Raw genomic sequence first — 22,925 nt, 5'->3', positions numbered from 1 at the left:
GTTAACAATTGTGATTAAAATAGAGATAGAGGATGTATGTGGATGGATGCTTGGTGTGAATAATAATTGAATGATCAGGGAGGTGGCAGCCTAAGAATCCAGTGTCCATCAGCTGAAGAAGGTGTCAAGTGGAAATTACCAGAGGACCCCCGGAGGGCAGACTGGAATCCACCCAACAGCCTCAAGAATGGGAGAAACCAAAGAACAAGATAACATCTGGCAGCACGGAGCTGTCAGGAATGTGCCATCTGCTGATTGATTCAGCAACAGCATGATGAAGCAATTCCCATAGACTGGCATAGGAAGAAATTCCTATAAAAATGGACTCTAGAAAGTGAGAACTTTGGGGTCTGATTCTGCAAACCAACTTCCAGGAGCATCAGATGAGCATCTGACAAGGCCCTGCTCCCGCCTCATGTCCAGGCCACCTGGCCAGTGGCTTGGCATGAGCAACTCTAAGGCTGGTAACTATGATAACAACCTTGCAGAATGTGTGTGTGTGTGTGTGTGTGTGTGTGTGTGTATGAATGAATGTGTGAATAAATATGAAATTGAATGGAATGTTACAGCTATAACTAACTGCTTACTGAAAAGGAGGACTTGTGGCACCTTAGAGACTAACCAATTTATTTGAGCATGAGCTTTCGTGAGCTACAGCTCACTTCATCGGATGCATTCAGTGGAAAATACAGTGAGGAGATTTATATACACACAGAACATGAAAAAATGGGTGTTTATCATGCACACTGTGGCACTCTAAGGTGCCACAAGTCCTCCTTTTCTTTTTGCGAATACAGACTAACACGGCTACTACTCTGAAACCTAACTGCTCACTAGGATTCTTTCTGTATTCACAGTAAATGTGGCATTTTGCCTTTTCCCCTTTAATAAGATCCTGCTGGTTTTTATTTTATTGGTGTAACAAAATCAACGGAGTTAGGTGAAAAGCACTTCTTCTAAAGCTCACAGGACAAGCCTTGTGAAGTCTCAGTCTAGCAGGTGGGCATCTGTTTTACTTGTGTGGAGATGGTGCAATCCAAACAGGCTCTGACTGCAGGAGTTACTCCAATGATCCTTGATTCCAAAATTATGCCTGTTACATTGTTGGATGGTCTCCCACATCAACATCCAGATATTTTCTCTAATGCTTGACTCTGACAAGTTCTCAGGGAAGATCATCCACACAGTGAATTCATCCGATGAAGTGAGCTGTAGCTCACGAAAGCTTATGCTCAGATAAATTGGTTAGTCTCTAAGGTGCCACAAGTCCTCCTTTTCTTTTTACAGAAATAGAAAGAATTCTCAGACTAAGGTCATGTCTACACTAGCAAGCTTACAGTGGCACAGCTGCACTGATGAGAAACTGTACTGTGTAAGAAATCCAGGAGCAGGCAGATGTAGGATAACATGCTCCCTGCATTAATCTTGTCTTTTCACCCATCTTTTAAGTGATTCCTGATTATATCAAATTCCAGATGGCTGGTGACACATATTCCTGTGTGGGCTATAATTGGTAGAGGTAGGATGTCTTGTATCCTTGCTATAACAACATTTACTTTGGCATCTGGGAGGCAGCAAAACAAAAAAACATCAGTCCCAAGTGTCCCAGCCCAGGCTTCTTATTGTGGAGTCATAAATTAAAGAACCTAAATCAGTTAAGCATTGCAATTTTGAGCAGAGCAATACCTAAGGTGTTGCAATTCTAATGGGGCAACACCTAAACACATTCCTTCTGGTCCTTCCCCCCCACAAGTAAAGTTGGCAGCAGATCAGCTGCTGGGTATTTGTGTGACTCTACCTCTTTGGATATCATTGGATCAGTCTGCCAACTGGAACACCTATAAAGAGTAATTGGATGGTGCATTTGCTGGTCGGGAGAGGACATACACAGCAGGAAAATGACATCTGTGGTGGTAAGACTGATAACAGCTATTTGGTGCTGGCTGCATAAGGATGTCTCTCGAATCTTTTACCTGCCCGCTGTGCTTTGTCTGACCTACACGGTGCTGAAAGCAATCAAGCTGTATCAGTGGAGAAGGGAGCTGAACAAAGCATTGAAGAGTTTTCCAGGCCCTCCAGTCCACTGGCTTTTTGGCAATGTCCATGAGGTAAGAAAAGAGGTGGGAGTGCAGAACACTTCAGTAGTGGTGGTGAAGACTTAAAGCTCAAATCGAAAAACCAAAAGCAGCTTCCTTCTATAGAGAGACAGCCTGCCTAGTGGTTAGAACACAGGTCTGGGAGCCAGGACCTCCTGAGGTATAATCCAAGCTCTGATATAAAGTTGCTATCTAGAATGGAGGGGTGGGGAAGTCACTTAACCTCCTGCTTACTCGTAGTGAAGGAGGAATAATAATGTTTACATTGGTTGTTGAGAGGATAAATTGATAATTATACAATGCTCTGAAGACATTTATGCTCTATAAATGCTGAAGTGTTAGGATTATAACTATATAGATTTTTATAAAGTTACCGCAGGAATTTGGAAGGGTTATAAATTCTCATGTTTCAAGAGATAAGCCAACCAGTAGCTAAGGAGGGCTTGAAAAAAACTATTTGTGTGGGAAAGTTCTTCCAGAACTGTTTTTGGCAGGGTATCTTGTAGCATCTTCTGAATCTGATAGTACTGGCCACTGTTGGAGACAAGATACTGGACTAGATGGACCCACTGGTCTGATCAAGTATGGCAATGACCATGCTCATATGAAGTAAAAGAGAAAAATAGTTAGAGCAACAACTCCACCTTCCTGGCCTCTAGGCTAATATCATTCAGATCTATGTTTCATGCATAATATTGTATAGCATACATTATACAGTGTGTGCTTTCCATTTAAGTAGCCACAGAAGAAGCAATCAGATGGGGGCAAGAGGGATTTGAGACAGGAAAACTCTGGTTAAACTTTCAGTAGAAAATAACCTATGAGCAAGTTTATTTATTTACTTATTTTGCATGCTTCCCATTCAGTAATTTCTTTGCAGACATATAAGGTCCAAATTTATGCTTGTGTTCTTAGCTTATAGACATTGAAGGTCAGATATTTACTGAAGTCAACAGGGTTATTCATGTGAGTAAGTGTGAGCCTTCTAATGTGAGTAAGAAATGCATAATTTAATCCCCAAGAGATTGGCCACTTTGGGGGTTGGATTATCAGTGGCACTGAGCTGGGACAAAGATGGCATCACATCACCTTTCTGCATCTCTCCGTCCCCAGTCCTGGGGACAGCAGGGGATTGTTTCAGACTCTGGTGTAATTTAGAGCAGTCTCGGGGCTGCTCTGTAATATGCCTGGCTGTCTAGGGCATCTAAGAGCCATCCACCGGCCAAGGATTTCTGAAGCACAGTGTACGCCAGTCACCCCCTTCCTGACCCCAGCAGACCCTCTATCCCAGGGGTCAGAAGCATGTAGCATAAAGGTGTCTATGCCAGCCTCTGAGACTTGGAAATCCCCAGCTGCCTTCTTATGTCAGCTTTCTACCCCTCTTACCACCAGAGCAGAGCATGGGGGATAAGGTAAGGGTTAGGGGACTTGCCTTGTGTGAAGCCTCCTGCAGAAATGAAATGGTAAACATAGTATTTTGTCCTTCTTCCCACAAATCTCTGGCCTGGCAATCCTAATCAAGCAGCATGGGCTGTGTTGCAATAGTCTGAAAATGCTAAAGCTAGATCCCTAGAATCCGCCAGGGCTTATAAAAAGCAAACCCAGCAAATTCTTTGCCATTTTGCACTGCTTCTTATACTAACTCATTTGACTGTGCGTAGGAAGGACTTGACATGGGATGCTTGAACTGATACAAAGAGAACTGCCAAAATGACTCACTCCTGAATTGTGAGCCATTACTTCAGCTGGAATATTGTGTTATGCAAGTGAGTTAGTTACACTGAATGGCAACCGAGTAGCTAGTTTCCTTGCCAGTGTGTTGTACAACAGCTCAAATAACAGAAACTGAGCGTCTGTCTCTCCGTAAGAGATCCTGCTTAGCTCAAGTAGATCGACACCACCCTGTGGTGTCAGTCGTTGCTTTACATTTTGTTTCTTCTCTTTATTTCACACTAGGATAGTTTATCTTCACTGGCACAGTTTCAGGCATCTCCACCTCTGACCCCTGTCTGCTCTAGGGATGCCCCCTTAGGTCTCAGGGCTCCCGCTGTCACCTCTCTATAAGCAGAGTCTTGCAACTCTGTCCCTCCAGACCATGGTTTCAGGCATGCAGTCCCCCTGCAGTTCACTGCCATTAGCCTATAGCACCTGCAGTCTGGAGCTCTCTCTTTCAAGGGCTAGGACAGTGGTTTACCAGAGACCAGGAAGCCATCACAGATATTTAAGGACAAAAGCCTTCCAGAGAAAACATGCAAAACAATTGACACTCTATACACTTGCTTCAGCTTACCAAATGTGCCCAGCACCTGGAGACCTTGGCAGGTTCTGGTCCTTCATACCCTGGAGCAGGGGTTGCCATCTTGGTTAAAGGTTCCTGGCAATTGGTTGGATCCAAATGAGGGCCCTCTCAGTCAGTTTAAGCTGACACTTCTCTACAGTTTGTGGGGCCTTTGTTTCCCAGGTGTCCCGAAACAGGTAAAACCAGTTACTTCACCTTTGCGGGGGGGGGGGGGGAGCACGAAACTTCAAAGGCCAGGTAGCTGCATAACCAGAATTAGGATTTAGCATTAATCACCCCTTAGTGTGTCCGTATTCCACAAGAATGTCAGCCAGCAAACCAGGAACACACAAACATGTATAAAATGTATTGACACAAAGGCCTATGAATGTTCGATAGACCCATACCCGTCTCATGTATCTCAATATAACTCTTCTGAAGTTTCCATGTGTCCAAGGATGGACTCAAACCCCTCACTGTTTAAGTTTCTGCTTCTTGGCATTTCCACAACACCTCACACAAGGCGTTATGATGCCTCTCTCGTGCCTAAGCCCCAGTCTGAAACTCAAAGCTGGTGCAGAGAGGTGTTGCCCTGCCTGTTTCAGCTGCAGGGCCTGAGTGGGTAGATGTGCTCTCAGAATGACTAACTCCACACAATGAAGCTGGGAGAGGGGAGGAAAAGGCAGCCTCTCTTATAACCATTAGCCCAGAGATTGGGGAATTCATCCAGGATATGGGACACTCTGATTCAATCCCCTTCTGCATTCAATCCCTGCCCATGTTCTGCCCCCCTCCTTTCCCCTACCCTGAAGCCGGCGGGAGTTCAGCTCCAGCTGGCAGGCTCCCTGCTAGCCTCCGCACCACATGGTGCCCAGGAAGCAGCCGGCATGTCCCTCCTCCAGCTCCTATGCGTAGGGGTAGCCAGGGGGCTCCGCATGCTGCCCCTGACCCAAGCGCTGCCCCCACAGCTCCTATTGGCTGGGAACCGTGGCCAATGGGAGCTGCGGGGGTAGCACCTGTGCACAGGGCAGCACGCAGAACCGCCTGGCAGCGGCCTCCATGTAGGAGCCGGAGAGGGGACATGTCACTGCTTCCGGTGGGGGGGGGGTCAGGCACTTGTGACCAGCCTGGGGAGGGTCGGGCCAGTGGCCCGGTGCAGCACTGGGGCCGGCCTGAGGCTGCGGGAGCCGGTAGCTTGGCCTTACACTGGAGCGGGGGGACGGCGGCTGGGGCAGGCAGCCTGGCTGGAGGGCGGGGGTGCAGCCAGTGCGGTTAGAACAGGTGGGCTGGGGCTCCTCTGGCTGTGCGGAGGGTGGGCCTCGGGAGGAAGGGGCAAGGCCTGCGGGCTAGCCTCCCTGAAGGGGTGGTTCGCCAGCCGCCCATGCACTTCTGCCTCATGAGGAGAAGGGATCTGAGCATGGATTGTCCATTTTTCACATGAGTGCCCTAATGTCTAGGTTACAGAGTCAGTCTCACCATCTCTCTGGCCCAATGCATATTTAATTCTATATCCACACAGAGGAATAGCTTCAATGGGAGAGATTGAGAGACCCCACATCAGAACATCCTAGAATCTAGTGCTTAGGGCCCTCAGCTGGGTGGAGGGAAACCCTTGTTGAAATGCCTTCTCCTCATCTGACAGAGCGGGGAATTGAACCACAGTCCCCCACATCATGAAGGAGTTTCCTAACCACTGGGTTACAGGTTATAAGGGAAGCCTCCTCCTCTCTCCCACTGCCATGGGGCATTTTGTGTAGAATTAAGTATGGAACATCACTATTCTTGGAAGAAGTAGCTTAGGCCTGTAACTCTAGGAGAGGTTCACAGAGATACATGCCTCCCTCCAGCTCAGATTGAGGGGCCTAACTCCCCGAGAGATGTGGGGCTTAGAGTACACCCCTCTCCTTCACATCCGCTATTGGCTGATTAAGGCGGTTCCGTGCCTAACATGTTGGCTTTTGTGGATCCCATTCTTAGGGGCTGTCTCTCCCTATGCATGGTAGGGAGCCTGGCCACCTAACTCAGCTTTTGTGGATTCCACGGGGTGACGAGGGGTTTAAGAGTTAGGCATTGCACCACTCAACCTTGCAATGCCTAAGTTTTGTTTGTGGATGTGGACCTTAGTGTTTCTCTGGCTAGAGCTAGAGAATTTTGAAATGTTGACACAGACACATGAGATAACCACAGCAACATTTTACATTTAAAAAAAAATTGTGTCCATCTTCCAATCATTGCTATAGCTGCTTGGGAAATTTTGAAAAATTCAATGACAAAACAGGGGGAATAATGTCAAAGCTTTTTACCTGTCCCCTCTCTATCTTGCTTTCCTGCCACCTCTAAATCTAAGGCAAGGTCCACACTAAAACGTTAGGTCGACCCAGTTACATCATTTAGGGTTGTGAAAAATTCACACCCCTGAGTGACATAGTTAAGACAACCTAATCCCTGGTATAGATAGTGCTAAGCCAATGGAAGAATTCTTTTGTCAACCGAGCTACCGCCTCTCAGGGAAGTGGATTAACTACAGTGACAGGGTTTTTGTAGTCTGGAATTGGAACAGCAATTTAGCACATACTTAAGTCTCGGTAATCTGGAAGTTTTCCGGATTCAGGGCCCTAGACATGATGAAGTTTAAATTCTTTTCCTTATTTTTCTGTGTTTCTGACAAAACCAAAATACATGCCTATGGACAAGAAACCTTCCACTTTTGAGAGATTTGTTTCAGTTTGTCAAACAGGGCAGTATGGAGTATCTCCAGTGATTTGTTTAGAGATCAGGTGCTCTCAGAGGTCTGCCTCAAACCATCACAAAGCAAAACAAAATAAGCAGTTTTGATTGCCCCAAGGCTTCAGTAGAGACCCAGCAAGACAAGCTGGCTCCTTCCGGGTCTCATCTTATCTGAAGAAAGGGCAAAGTTTATAAACTCCTTTATCTCCCAGAATGCCATGCCCCAGCTCAGAAGTGCAGTTGGGCTGCTAGGGAACTCTGTCTCCTAGCAACCTTGCTCCCCTGAATCCGAGAGGACTATCCCAAGTCAGCCTTGTCCCTCACCTCTGAGGGGAGCTCCAACCCGCCCAGCCTGGGGAACCCCAGCCTCACATTCACCAGTATGTTTTAAGAGGTAAAGCCTGGACCAGAGTAGTGCCACGTTTTAAGGGCCAGTGTGCTTCATTCCATCCAGGGCACTCTGTGTCACGCTCTAATTAATTCAACAGTATCATGTATAAATAATTAAAATTGGGATTGAAGCATCACTGGTGGGGGACTGGTGCTGACTGAATGTCCCAGGAGATGAGTGAATCCCTACCCTGATGGGAGGGTGAGGAAAACAGGGTTAACTGGTCCAGAGGTCCCCATTGCCAAACAAAACAGAAGCTAGGGAGGGGCTGCAGCCTAAGGCCGTAGGAGTCCCACAGATGGCAGGTTGGGGTCCCTGTTTGCACAAAGTGAACCCTCGGACATTTGGAGTGCTGGACTATGGTGACCTGCTGTTACAACAACTAATCATAAATCTATATTGGGGTAGCACCTAGGAACCCCAGTCATGGACCAGAATCCCATTGTCCTGGGCATTGTTCAAACATATAACAAAAAGACAGCCCCTGCCCCAAAGAGCTTACAACAGGTGGAGATAGACAGACAGGGGGAGCAATAGTTATAATTCATTTCACTATTATGACACCAATGATCAACAGTGTAGGGGCCTATGACAAAGCTCTGTCCTTGCCTCTGTGGGTCCCACGTTTCCTGGCGGATTTCGCTAGCCTCAGAGGCTCACTGTGACCCTCCACGTAACCCTTCTTTCTCTAGAGACAAGGGCCACAGTCTACTGAGCCATTTTCATCATAAGTCAGCAAGGGAAGTGAGGAGAAGTTATCCTTCCTTGCACAGTCTCTGTTGTCTCCCAGTCTCGGTGATTAATCAGGGGGCAAAGGTCGGGGGGGGGAGCCCGGGCCCACCCTCTACTCCAGGCTCCAGCCCAGGGACCCTAATAGTATCAGCTATGGTAGCTGACCTTTTAGAAACATGACATGTACAATTCCCTAGGTTACTTCCCCCACAGCAGCCCTCACTTCCTCAAGCTCCACTTCACCCTTACCTCAGGGCCTCCTTCCTTGCTCCTGATATGGTGTGTACTACTCAGTCTCTCCAACAGCACAACTTCCTCCCACAGCTCCTGACATGCACACCCCCCTGACTGACTGGGAGGCTATTAACTTGTTTCAACCAGCCCCTGATTGGCTTCAGGTGTCCCAATCAACCTAACATTCTCCCTGCCTTCTGGAAAGTTCTTAATTGGCCCCAGGTGTCTTAATTGACCTGGAGCAGCTTCCATTTCACTTAACCTGGTACCAGGGATTTGATTAGCCTGGAGCTAATATATCTATCTCCCACTACTTTTCTATAGCCATCTGGCCTTGCCCTGTCACAGGGCCTCAGAAATCACAGTAGCTGTCCAAGTTAAAAGTCAGCTGAAAAGTCCAGTGAGTAAAAATGGGTGGGAAAAGGGGGGGCTTGGCAAAGGCACATATAAGACACCTAACTTTTGTCTTCTCCTTTGTCATTAACAGAGCTGGCTGAAAATTTGCAGATGGAACATGATTCTGTCACAAAATCCGATTAATCGAAATCTAAACATTCCATAGACATATCAATTTTGACTCAATTTTGTTTAGGGAAAAAAATCAAAATGAAGCCTTTGTTTCAAAACAGCTTTTTTGTTTTGAATTTTTAAAAATATTTTATTTGTATATATTTACATTTTATTTTATATTCTTTTATAAAATAATGTAAACATGTAAAAATAAAATGCAAAATAGAACAATATAAAACATAAACATCAACTACAATGTAAAAAAAAAAATAAAAAAAATCAAAACAGAAACATACCATTTCGATTTTATTGAAATGGAAACTTTTAATGGACCCCCAAATGATTTTCTCCCCCAAATATTTCATTTCACAGGAGACTTTGAAAATCAGTGTTTCATTCTGATTCTGAACAAAGGTTAATTTTGAATTCACAGATTTTCCCATAAAACAGAATTTCAGGTTCCTAACCAGAACAGGTCATTCATTACTAGTATTTAGTAATCTAGATATTCACTAATTCTTATAGTACCGCAAAAGCACACGGTGCTGTAGAATAATAATCCCTGTCCTTATCGGCGCCATGAAAACTAATGATTTTCCTCACTGACTTTTAAGGAAACATGATCAAATCCTATGGCACAAGCTAATGCAACAGAGACCAAGCAGAGCTGAGTTTGACCCTTGTAGCAGTAACACCTCCTGGAGTAGGTGGCACTTCAGAAGTTTTAAGAAAAAGGAGGATGGTACATAAGGAACATTAGCTGGGTGCTTGTGCCAACAATGCAGGCACACAGAAGAGAAGGCACAGAATCAGAAGTGGGTGGTGGAGCCTGAAGGAGCTATCAGGGCAGAAGTGTGGATGAAGTGTAAGAAGCACAAGACAGTGTGGGAGGAGATGAAATTTTAAATGGATGATCCTAACTATGTGTACTTGCAGGGCCAGATTCCCTAGCTGGTGTAAATCAACACTGCACCACGAAGACAATTTGGACATCGCATATGTTTTCAGATCAATGGGCGAGAACAACAACAAAGTCAAAACTCTTGGCATCGATTTTGATTTTGATATTGACTTGAAGGAAACAGATCAAATGTTAAAAGTGTTGTTAATATTCAGCTGTATAATAAATTAGGGGACAATGGATAGAAATTTTTAAAAAGAGTAAATGGGATTGGCACAGTTCAAGGAAACTGCACTTGTATTCCCCTTCTATGGTCCTCCAGGGCACCAACTCTAGGGTCCCAGCTCCTCTGCAGTCACCTTTCTTGGGCAAAAAGAACAGGAGTACTTGTGGCACCTTAGAGACTAACAAATTTATTAGAGCATAAGCTTTCAGAGGCACACATCTCTCTGCCTTCTGACGAGAGTATTTTCAGGCTTCACAGCTCCCTGCCTGCACTATGAATTCCCCAGCAAAGGCAGACTGCCTGTGGAGGTCTGCTTTACTTTTCTCCTCAGAGCCGGTAAACAGTGTAATTGCCACAGTTATAAAAAGTTACCACACAGCTCTTTCTAAGCAAGCACATTTATTCTTAAGGTATAAGCATTAAAGAGAAAACATATTAAAAACAAACAATAAAAGAACTTACATGTGTGGTTTACCAGAGATCACCTCCAGCTGCAACAAAATTTCTGGCTGGTGAACAGTCCTTCAAACCTCACCAAGGGTCACAAGCTCATAACAGTTGTTATCTCAGAACGAGCACACTCATGAATCTATGGTCCCCTCCTTTGTTGAGTTTGGATCTTTGAAGAAACCATGAATGGGTAATTAGTCATACAGGGGGGTTCCCCCTCAGGGAGAAGCTTGCATAACCAGAGTAGATGCATTGCACACCCATCCTAGAGATTTCCTGGGAAAACTGTTGATCTTTAAAAGTTCATTCTTTTCTTGGCCCATTGTTTTAAGGGTTCTTTGAAGCACAAAACCCTTTCCAAAGTTTACATTAGTCCTGTCTCCCCCTAGAAGTTCGATACCATCCCATAATAATACATATACATTTTTATTTTCATACAATGAACTCCTAGGATACTTAATTCAATAAGGTTTGTCCAGGATATTGCAGGAAATTGCTATACCTGTCACAGGGATGACTCGGGTAATTATAGGCCAGTCAGTCTGACATCGATCCCAACCAAGATAATGGAGTGACTGATACAGGATTAATAAATAATTAAAGCAGGGTAATATAATTAATACCAAATCAACATGGGATTATTTAAAATATATCAAGTTAGTTTGACGGGATCTCTTTTTCTGATGAAATTAAAAGTTTGATTGATGAAGGTAACAGTGTTGATGTGATATACATAGACTTCTGTTAGGCACCTCTGATCTAGACCATACATCATCAAAGGAGCCACACTGATTTGCACCTGCTGAGGATCCATCCCTGTAGGCCCGTCTACACTGCAAAACAAAACAAACAAACAAACAAAGAAACAAAAACATGAAACAGACCACGACATTGCATTGCAGAATCTGGGTCTACAGGCTGGGGCTCATGCTACTGGGCTAAATATAGCACTGTAGACATTTCTGCTCAGGCTGGAGCTTGGGCTGTGAGACCCAACCCCTTGCCAGGTTTAAGAATCCATGCTGGAATGTCTACACTTCTATTTTAAGCCCTGTAGCATGAACCCCACAAGCCTGAGTCAGTTGACCTGGGTTCTGAGACTTGCTGTTGTGGGGTGCTTTTTTTAAGTGTAGATGTACCCTAAAAATCTTCATTGTGAGAAGAGACAAAAGAAGGCACATGATTAGGGCTGGCTGTAGATCTTTAATGTGCTTACTATTGTAGGCACCATAGTTTCAAGTGCTGCATTATTCAGCCCATGGCTGAGATTGGTTGCTTTTGCTAAACCCTTACAGTAAGGCACAATTCTTTTATTAAGCTACTAACCACTGCTATCAAATGACATTGTAAATCTGACAAAAACAAAGGCCTTCAAGCCTAATTCTACTCCCACAGAGAGGTATATGAAGGGAGGTAAAGTTTGAAGTGAGACTTTGTGGGTGGAAGATGGAGCATCTTAATACTGGAGTGCACTAGGGAAAGAAGTTGTGTGTACTTTGCTTGCTTAAATGTTTGTTCATCTCACTTTCACGGCAATGGATTATTAAATAATAGTTCTTCTATACCAGATAGATCACATACTTTAGATTTTGCACTGTCCGGTGACAGTTATCCATTCTTCTGTCATTGGAAATGTTGTCTTGAACTCTACAGGAGAGAGATTTTGGCAAATGCCTGACCTATTGCTTCTGTTCTCTTTTTCCTCCATCATTGTTGCAGTTCACCGGAAGAGGGAAGGATCTGGATAAGGCTTTGGAATGGAGTAAAAAGTACACACGTGCCTTCCCCGTGTGGTTTGGGAAATTTGTAGTGTTTGTGAGCCTCAACGATGCTGATTACGCTAAGGCTGTATGTGCCAGGGGAGGTAAGAGGTGGTGCATTTTGCCTCTGAATGAGAACAACACACTTGTTATCGAAGTCCTCCAAGGTGTGATTCTGCTGTGAGGCCTGCCAGGAATTGAGTAAGCAAGCGTAAGCTCAGCCCTGATGTATGGCTGCAGCCTTCTGCCTTTTCTCCTTGGGGTTATGGGCTAAGTTCCCTTCAAACTGCTCGGCCGCACAGCAGCCTGTCAAGGGCCGCGCAGGCGCTCAGGGCTGTGGCAGAGAGAGACGCCTCTCCCGCAGCCCCAGAGCTGCTGTGGTGGGGAGAGGCACCTCTCCCCCCAAGCCCAGGTGCTGCTGCAGGGAGAGAGAGCTGGGGGGAGTCCTCTCTCCCGACCGCAGCCCCAGGGCAGCCTTCACCCCAAACCCCTCATCTCTGGCCCCACCCCAGATCCCACACTCCCAGGTGGAGCCCTCACCCCCCACCCCAACCCTCTGCCCCAGCCCTGAATCCCCTCCCGCACCCTGAATCCCTCATCCCTGGCCCCACCCTAGAGCCCACACCAACAGCTGGAGCCCTCACTTCCCACACCCCAACCCTCTGCCCCAGCCCTGTATTCCCTCCCACACCCTGAACCCCTTATTCCTGGCCCCAGCCCTGAGCCTCCTCCCATACACTGAACCCCCTCATTCCTGGTCACAACTGAGAGTCCACACCCTGAGCCAGAGCCCTCACCCCCCACCCACCCACCAACTCTCTGCCCCAGCCCTGAGCCACCTCCCACACTCTGAACCTCTCGGCCCCACCCCCACTACACATCACCTCCATATTGGGGCACATAACAAAATTCATTCCGCACATGCATGGGAAAAATTAGAGGGAACATTTGTTATGGGTCTTGAGTTCACCTTTCAGGGCACCTGGTACCTCCACCCAAGGAAACCCCTCCTAGTGCAGAGAACATAGGGGGCTTGTCCCTTCAGAAAATATTTCACACACAATATCACAATATCAGTCAGAGCACACACAAATAAAATAGCTATCACAATTCCCAGGTAATAAAACAGTAACTATTGATTAGGTATGGGGAACTGAGACTAAGGGGCAAAGGAAAAAGGGATCAGGATAATAAAAGACAAAAACAACAATATATAAAATCCACCCCTTCCAACATATACAGCCACTAAAAGCCACCCTTTGGGCCCAGCACCTGCCTAGGTAAATAGTGAGTTAAGAATCATCCTTTGATTGGTGTTGCAGCACTGAAGTTGGTGGCTGGCTTAAAACAAAACAGCAGAATAAATAAATAAGGATGTTCTTATGAAGTATCCACCCCAAGGATGGCCAGATCATCCTTGTTGCTCTCTGGTCCAGATTCCAATGTGCAGGTAGGTTGGCTCTTGGTAGCCCGACCATGACTCTCCACATTACTGAGTGTCCCAAAAATCCCATAAAATCCTCCCTTGGATAGGAATGTGGAGGGCTGAAAGGTCCTCCCTGGCTGTGACGTTTCTCTCCCTGCTACACTCCAAACACAGCCAAAAAACTGAAAGTAAAACCAAACATCCTGTCTCGCGGTGCTGCCTCATTATGGCTGGTTCTGGTTGTGTGGCTAGCCAGTCTGTCTCCTCTGCCACCAATTGCTGCTGCGATTCAGGGGCAAGTCCGGTAGATGCTTAGTATAGCATTTCAGAAGCACCCTCTCCAAAGGAGTTACACGAGGAGAGTTAGGGGAGGTAACAGGTGAGGATGGATGATTTTATGTATGTGTTTATAGAGGGTTGAGCAGTGAGGCAGCAAAAATTGCAAATGACACAGTTATTTAAGTTAGTCAAAACTAAATCAGGCTGTGAGACACTTCAAGTGAACCCAACCAAGCTAACTGAATGGGCAACACAATAGCAGATGCAATGCATTGTTGTTAAATGCAAAGTAATGCATATTGGACAGAAAAAAAATGAACAACTCATATACCTTCCAGGGTTCTAACTTAAGTGTATCACAGAGCAGTCTACATTATGGGCTCCATTTTATTTCCTCTCTCTCCACTGCTGAAGTCCCTTCTTTGGCTGCTTCTGCCTCTGTCGGCTGGAGTCTCTGGCTGGCTTCTCTGCAGTTTTGCAGTAACAATAATAGCAACTTTAGCTTTCCAGGGAGCTCCATCCATTCTGAATTCTCCAAACACAATGTCTCAGAGAGATCCCTAGCCCAGATAGAAAATGTGAAACTGTCCAGTGACCATGGGTCTGTATACAACCACATATTGCTACCCAGCTCTGAAGCACTTATAGGGTATTTCTCTACCACAGAAAAAAATTTTCTTGGACACTTGCATGCTGCACCTGTACCCGCACTGTGTGTCTATTTTTATAGGGCTACATAAAAAGAACACAGTAGCTAGGGTGCATCACATTTAGCATATCCAGAGACAATAAACCGTTCTGAACTGTGATGGGGGAGAAGGTTGCGGGGGACGAAGGTTCACAGTGTTAGTACAAATGGTCCTTTTATTTTAACGATATAGGCTGGCCCTGCACAATGTTCCTATTCAGCTCTAGACCTACAGTATCCTTGGTCACTGTAGTCTTGTGTCTCTTCTTCATGTAGAGACTTTCACATTGTGCTGAGTTATTTATTATATGCTGTCCTCCCTTTATTTTAATATCCCAGAGACAAAGCACAGAGGGGGAGCAACATTCCTTTCTATATGTACGGTACAACAGGGGGTTACAGTTCAGGGCTAGTTGCACCTCTGTCTCCTCTTCTGAATGTACCCTCTTCCAGGTGGCTTCAAGCATTCACCTCTAGGGCAGAATCCTGTGATTCTCCCACTCTTAGACCAGGGTACTAGACTGTAGCACCCTGTGTACAAACTGTGCTTATCCCAACAGATCCTACTGGACTCGGTACCTACAGTTCTTCCCTCTGGGATCTAGTGGCCAGCAGGGGCTAGAAGATCCAAACCAGCCTTCTTAAACAAAGTATTGTTTAGTCCTAACAGTAGGAACACAGTATGACAAGGGAAAAGGTTTCTAAAACAACAAAAGGCCTATATGTATGTTCATCTTACCCTCCTTGCCTTGGTAGGCACTCTAGGCAGCCTAAGGTCTGGTGGGCAGTTTCTCCCCCTTAACCATCAGCTAAACCCATCTCCCCCTTCCTAGGCTGATTCAACCTTGAGGAATGGAGATAACATATCACCGTTACGAGTCCTAGGTGAAGTGAGCTGTAGCTCACGAAAGCTTATGCTCAAATAAATTTGTTAGTCTCTCAGGTGCCACAAGTCCTCCTTTTCTTTTGCGAATACAGACTAACACAGCTGCTACTCTGAAAGGTGTGTGTTAGTGAGCTCTTATCCGGACTACTGTCTGTCTTCCTGGGTGGTTTCCCTGAACAAAGCTCAGATAAACATATGGAGCCCATAATATTCTAAGGGCTTGTCTAGATGGTGAGTTAGTGCTTGGCAAACTGGGCTAACAGTGCGTTAGCGTGTTGCACATTAACTGAACTAAAAACAGTTCTTAGCGGAGAGCAGGTCAATATGCGCTAGGGAACTTTTAGCACATGGGTGTACCATCCAGATGGACTGTTAGCGCATGGCATGCTAGGAACGCCTCAGCGTACTGCACACTCGCGCGCCATCTAGACAAACCCATAGATTAAAGGCAACTCCACACCCATCACTATAGGACTGCAGACAGGCTGTCTAGGGATATAAATGACCAATGTAATCAATCACTGTGGATCAAACCACTAACACAAAGCTTTTTTTCTCTCCCAATCACGATTTTGCAGATCCCAAGGATAATATTTTCTATCGCTACGTACTCCCATGGATTGGTATGTATAGTCTCGCTTTTAGCCATCAATAATGATACGGAGAAGCTACTCCACCAGCTGAGTCCCTGTGTTTCCGTGATTGCAAAGCAAGGCTGTTTCAGGTTGTTTCAATACACAAAACCTCCCGGGGCAACTTCATCCCTTATTCTGACTATTCATGTTTATTACAGCAGTGCCTAAGGCAGGGCCAACCGAGTGAGGGGCCCCATTGTGCCGGCACTATACAAACAGAGTGTGAGATGGGATGGAGCTGTTCAAATGAGTAGAATTACAACATGTCTCCCTGCTTTTGGGTCTCCCTGCTTTTGCTCTCCTCCCTTAATGGTTTGTTTAGCAGCTGTCTGAAGTGTTTATGTTGTCTGGGATTTTTAAGACTTGCATTCTTTAATTCATTTCCATTTTAAAAGCTATACAGTGTATTAAACATTAAAAGTAGCTTGCAGAGGAGCTGATTCACTGCAGCAATTGCCTCTCTAGTGACGGTCACTCTGACCCAGAGGCGATCTGCCTCTTCTTGCCACTCAGCCTGCTAGCCAGGTCATGGTTTGGTCACACCCCTTCTGGGGTGACAGAAAGTCCAATGAATTGAAGTCCGGTGTCCTTATGTCTGGTCCTCGGTCCCAAATCTCAGCCTCAGTGTCCACTCCTTATACCCTTTCCCCAGGGCTTTAAATCAGCCTGATCCCTGTATGTCAGGGGCTTCAAGCCCCTTCCCTGTGGCTAGTAGGGGAACCCAGATCCACCATCTACACTGGGCTCCAGGCCAGGAACCCTGGGATAAGCAGCCAAGGTCTGCTCCCTCAGACACCTTGCTGCTGCCTCCCTGGACTCCTTCCTGCCTTTTTCTCAGTCCCTTCTTCGGTTCTTTGTACCAATCAGCTCCTCCCATGGTTTCTCCTCAAGAGGCCCAGTTCCTGCCCTTGCGTCAGGGTCAACCATAGGAGCTTGCTCCAATCACGTGTCTTACCCCCACCCTCCACCCACAGGCTTTTGTCCTCACCCTGAAGGAATCTTCTTGCTCCCCTCAGGTCTCTCTGCTCTCTATTATGAAGAGGGTGACTGCAGTCTTACAATAGGCTAATGGTACCAGGGGAAAGCCTATAATAGGGTAGTGATGGGAAAACCCACCTTGGAGATAAATATTCACATGAAATGAGATTTTGTAAGGCATTTACCTTGAAACTAGCAAACAGGATAAACCGTAGTGATTGAGGGTGAGGGTGCGAGGGAGATGCTGAGGTTTGGTTTGGAGACACATTCAGAAACTGCTTATCTGAACCTCTTTCACTTAGAAGAAAGACAGGCTGGAGATTTTGCAAGAAGAAACGACCTCATTAGAGTCTGGTCCTTTCTTCCAGCTGAGCCAGAAATACCAGGTGTGCAGCATTCCCCAAACTTGAACTGCGTAGCTCCTAATACTGTTGATCGTGGACACAAATTACTTGAGGCTTAGGCATTGGTACAGAAATAATCAGATTGCATTGACTAATAGGCTGAATTTTTTCATTTGGAACTTTTTTCAATGAGAAAAAGGCCTTTCTTAAATGAAAATTTTTGTGGCTATATATGTGGGTTTTCTTGAAATTTTCTGAATTTTTGACAAAGCCCCCAAACCAAAAACATTTCGTTTTTCAAAACTGGAAACCTACCCCTTTTTTAATTGTAGGGGTTTTTGTTGTCCCCCACCCTTTTCTTTCAGTTTTTCTCTGCCTCCCCTCCTTTTCATTGGGAAAAAAGAGGGGAAATGGGGAAAAACACTAAATCTCCAAAAACCAAAAAATGGTTTTGGAAAAGCAAACATTTTCTTGTTATCAGTTTCCATTTTTTCTTCAAAATAAATCAAAAGATTTTGAATATTTTTTGCAAGGAATGTAGAAAAAACTAAATTATCCCCCCCGTCTCCTCCGCCCCCACCCCCCGCCAAATACCACTTTTCTGAGCAGCTCCCTTCTCTAGTGATGTAAATCATCTGATCTTTGTTGCCTGTGTTTCTCTAGGGAAAGGATTACTGACCTTACAAGGGCGAAAGTGGTTCCAGCATCGTAAACTGCTGACTCCTGGATTTCACTATGGGGTTTTGAAACCGTATGTGTCATTGATCACCAAATCTACTCAAGTGATGCTGGTAGGAACTGCTGTTGCTATTGTCATCACCTGTACTTGGTTCTTTTCCAACTTTTATGCTAAAGGCAAAGCCTCTCTTGCCATTTCTTCGCTGTTTTCTTGGATTCTCTGCCTGCATGATGTACTATTTGAAGGACATATCGGGCGATTCACTTCTGTCTTGAATGCTATGACATAATTTACACTTGTGTAACATGTTACCAGATCAGAATTCTCCACTCACTCACAATGGTGGTAGCATTTTACATCTTCTCTGCACTCACTTTGAACAAACATACATCACTAGAGAGCTAGTATAGCAAGCCCTACATCGTCCTCCCAACACACACGCTTGAAACCCCAGCATGGAGGTGGGGTGACCAGAGGGGGTTTTCCAGAGAGCATCTGTGCTCCAGCAGTCCCCTGCTGCTAGTATAGTTCCTTGGGATATGTTCCAGTTGAAAGCAAGTTAGAGCAGCCCTGAGTCTGTAGGTCAAACCAGACACAGGACCAGGGGAGTGCACTGGCTCCATACTGCAGAAGAATGTGAACCCCCCCCCCTCACAGGCCCCTTCCAATCTACTCTGGGGGGAAATTCCCTTCCAACCCCAAACTTGCCAATCAGTATGACTCTGAATGCATGAGAGAGTCAAACCAGCCAGGCATCTAAAAAGAGGATTCTCTGTACCACCTCAGAGCACTGGTCCACCCTGTCCAATGCCCTGTCCTAAGCGGTGGCCAGTCTCTGATGTTTCAGAGAAATGTGGGAAAACCCCTCAGTATTCATCTGGCCAATTGTGCACCAGGAAAATTATTCCTTCCTGACCCCAGTAGGCAAATGACTGAAGCCCTGAAGCATCTGATTTGATTATAGTCATTCTCTTAATACAGAGATGCAAGTGTTATGAGCATGTTGAGGGCAATGCAGGCAATCCTGTTCTCCCCATGGCCAGTGAAGAAAGGAGATGAACAGGAGGACCCAGAGATTCACAGATCCTGAAGCCAGAAGGGACTGCTACGAACATCCATTTTACCCCATTGCACACACAGGTTCCAAGTGATGGCAAATCCACCCCCAACACTGATAAGCTGTTCCAGTGTTTAGGAAATCACCTAACTTCAATTTTCAGCTCCCGGGTCTTGTTATGCCTTCCTCAGCAAAGCTGAAGAGCCCCACGCCATCAGATATCTTTCCCACGCATAAGTACCAATTCACAGCGTTAAGTCACCTCTCAGCCTTCTCTCTGATAAGCTGAGTGGGCTGAGTTCCTTAGATCTCACATTGGAAAACTTGTTTTCCAGCTGCCAGGTCATTTTTGTGGCCTTTATTTTGAACTGTTTGACTAACACCTGAGTTTTTTGTTCTCACTCTTCCCTTTCTGTCTGCTTGCCTTTGCCTTAGTTTTCCCGTTTCCCCTTATGAATCACTTTTTCCTGCCCTCTTCCATATAAATCTTCCCTCTGCCCTCCTCCATTTCTTCCTCTTCCCCCTTCCTTTCTTCCCCAATTCACTTCCATTGGGCCCTACATTCTCCTCTTGTCAGGGGACCAGCGGGGGTCCCGCTTGGCTTCAGGGCAGCAGTGCCCAGGCAGTGGGAATCTAAGAGGGCGCCTTTTCTAGCAGGAGTAAGTAGTGAGAGTCTCAGGAGTCTCCCTCTTTCTGGAGGTAGCCGTGCCTAGTGACAGGAGTCCAGAGGACTGCCTTCTCTGGCAGTGGTAGTGCCTAGCGGCAATAGACCAAGGAGCTGCCCTCTCTGGCAGTGGTATGGCCCAGTGGCAAGTGCAGGGAGGGGAGGGGAACCCGGTCCCACCCTACTACACCATGTTCTGAAGCAGGCCCTTCAAAACCCATTACCCCATTGCAGGGTTCAGGTCTCCATATCCCCAAGCACGTCCCCCGGGTCGCTTCCTACCCTTCATCCTTACTCTGGCGTCTCCTCCGCTGGTTGCAGTGCATCATCCCCTTCAGTCCCGACGGTGAACTGCGCTTCCGTGGGGTAGTCAGGATTCTCAGCCTTGGCGGTCTGTAGTCCTGTTGGCTTCTCAGCAGAAGCCTGCAGCGTATGTCCGCTTTCCTCTTCAGCCAGCCCAGACTGGGCTGAGCTGCTTCCTTTTATATGCTTCCTCCACTGGAAGTGTGCCCAGCAAGGATGAGGGGGAGTGGCTTCTTGGGCCCAAAGCAGTTTGTTAATCCCTGTGTCACCAGTGCGGGGTTGCTACACCCAATCACACCTCCTCTGCTAAATTCCCCCCTGCCTCACCCTCCGGAGTAATTAGGAGGGGGGAAAGGAGTTCACAGGGCCATTTTGTATCCTGGTACTATTAACCCCCACTATTCAAAAATTGTAATCAGGTCAGTCAAAATCATAAGATTAAAACAATAATAAATAATAGTAATAAATGCTGTGAATCTTTGAATGAATCCAAGGCCAGAAGTCACCATTAGATCACTTAATCTGATCTCCTGTAGAAAATAGGCCATAGAATTTCATCCCATGCCTCTGGTATTGAGCCCCGTAACTTGTGTTTGGTGAAAGCATCTCTTCCAGAAAGACACTCAGTCTGGATCTGAAAACATCAAGAGATGGAGAAGGCACCATTTCCCTTGGTAGTTTGTTCCCAGAGTTAATCACTATCACAGTTAAAAATGTGTGCCTTAGTTCTGATCTGAATTTGTTTGGCTTTAGCTTCCAGCCATTGATAAACTGGGTTCTTTTTATTTGCCCTCTGGTCTCTGAACTCTTTTGAGTGCACTTGGGCCACATTTTCAAGCCTTTCTCTGTAATCATGCGAGCTATGAAAACGAAAAGCTGAAATTTTCATGCACTCACATGACTCCAGGAGCTGGCACGTTAAGAGAAACACCAAATATCATGATACGCATAATAAAATCATGAGTGCTGGCAATACTAGTTCTCTTGATCCTTTAACTGGGATGTGGAGGGGAAGGTGGTGGTGGTTCAGGAGCTCTCTTCTGTCTTGCTCTTGGAGCTGGTAGGTGGTAAGGTTAAGAACGTAAGAAGAACATCAAGTGATCCATCCCGTGTCACCCATTCCCAGCTCCTGGCAAACAGAGGCTAGGGACACCATCCCTGTCCATCCTGGTTAACAGCCACTGATGGACCTAGCCTCCAGGAATTTATCTACCTCTTTTTTGAATCCTGTTATAATCTTGGCCTTCACACCATCCCCTGGAAACGAGTTCCACAGGTTGACTGTGCATTTTGCTTGTTTTAAACTGCCCCCTATTAATTTCATTTGGTGACCCCTAGTTCGTGTGTTATGAGAAGGAGTAAATAACACTTCCTTATTTACTTTCTCCACACCAGTCATAATTTTATAGACCTCCATCGTATCCATCTTAGTTGTTTCTCTTCCAAGCTGAAAAGTCCCAGTCTGATTAATCTCTCCTCATATGGCAGCCATTCCATACCCCTAATCATTTTTGTTGCCCTTTTCTGAATCTTTTCCATTTCCAATATATCTTTTTTGAGATGGGGCGACCACATCTGCATGCAGTCTTCAAGATGTGGGCATACCATGGATTTATATAGAGGGAATATGATATTTTCTGTCTTATTATCTATCCCTTTCCTAATGATTCCCAACATTCTGTTTGCTTTTTTGACTGCCGCTGCACAGTGAGTGAATGTTTTCAGAGAACTACCCACAGTGACTCCAAGATCTCTTTCTTGAGTGATAACAGCTAATTTAGACCTATCATTTTGTATGTATAGTTGGGATTATGTTTTCCCATGTGTCTGATTTTATATTTATCAACATTGAATTTCATCTATCATTTTGTTGCCCAGTCACCCAGTTTTGTGAGATCCCTTTGTAATTCTTAACAGTCTGCTTTGGACTTAACCATCTTGAATAGTTTTGTATCATCTGCAAATGTTGCCACCTCACCGTTTACCTCTTTTTCCAGATCATTTTTGAATATGTTGAATAGTGCTGGTCCCAGTACAGACCCCTGGGGGACACCACTATTTACCTCTGTCCGTTCTGAAAACTGACCATTTATTCCTACCCTTTGCTTCCCATCTTTTAACCAGGTTCTGATCCAGGAGAGGACCTTCCTTCTTATCCCATGACAGCTTATTTTGATTAAGAGCCTTTGATGAGGGACCTTGTCAAAGGCTTTCTGAAAATCTAAGTACATTAGATCTCCTGGATCACTCTTGTCCACATGCTTGTTGACCCCCCTCAAAGAATTCTAGTAGATTGGTGAGGCATGATTTCCCTTTACAAAAACCATGTTGACTTTTCCCCAACAAATTATGCTAATCTTTGTGTCTGACAATTTTGTTCTTTACTCTAGTTTCAACCAGTTTGCCCGGTATTGAAGTCAGGCTTACCGGCCTGTAATTGCCGGGATCACCTCTGCAGCCCTTTTTAAAAATTGGCGTCATATTAGCTATCCTCCAGTCATTTGGTTCAGAAGCTGATTTAAATGATAGGTGACATGTCACAGTTAGTAGTTCTGCAATTTCACATTTGAGTTCCTTCAGAACTCTTGGGTGAACACCATCTGGTCCTGGTGACTTATTACTGTTTAGTTTATCAATTTGCTCCTCTAATGACACCTCAATCTGGGACAGTTCCTCAGATT

General features: G+C 45.6%; 1 protein-coding gene across 1 annotated transcript in view; it reads left to right on the top strand.

Moving 5' to 3' along the window:
• Positions 1-1,898: 1,898 nt before the first annotated feature.
• The window catches only part of LOC141992552 (cytochrome P450 4B1-like), a 43,125-nt gene continuing 22,098 nt past the window's right edge, over positions 1,899-22,925 (top strand). The window contains exons 1-4 of the mRNA XM_074961790.1: positions 1,899-2,108; positions 12,265-12,409; positions 16,163-16,207; positions 18,205-18,332. Of these exons, the coding sequence (XP_074817891.1) occupies positions 1,899-2,108; positions 12,265-12,409; positions 16,163-16,207; positions 18,205-18,332 (528 nt within the window). The remainder of the gene's footprint in view (positions 2,109-12,264; positions 12,410-16,162; positions 16,208-18,204; positions 18,333-22,925) is intronic.

Source organism: Natator depressus, chromosome 8 (genome assembly GCF_965152275.1).
Source record: "Natator depressus isolate rNatDep1 chromosome 8, rNatDep2.hap1, whole genome shotgun sequence".
Taxonomy (NCBI): domain Eukaryota; kingdom Metazoa; phylum Chordata; order Testudines; family Cheloniidae; genus Natator; species Natator depressus.
This window is presented reverse-complemented; position numbering and strand designations above follow the sequence as displayed.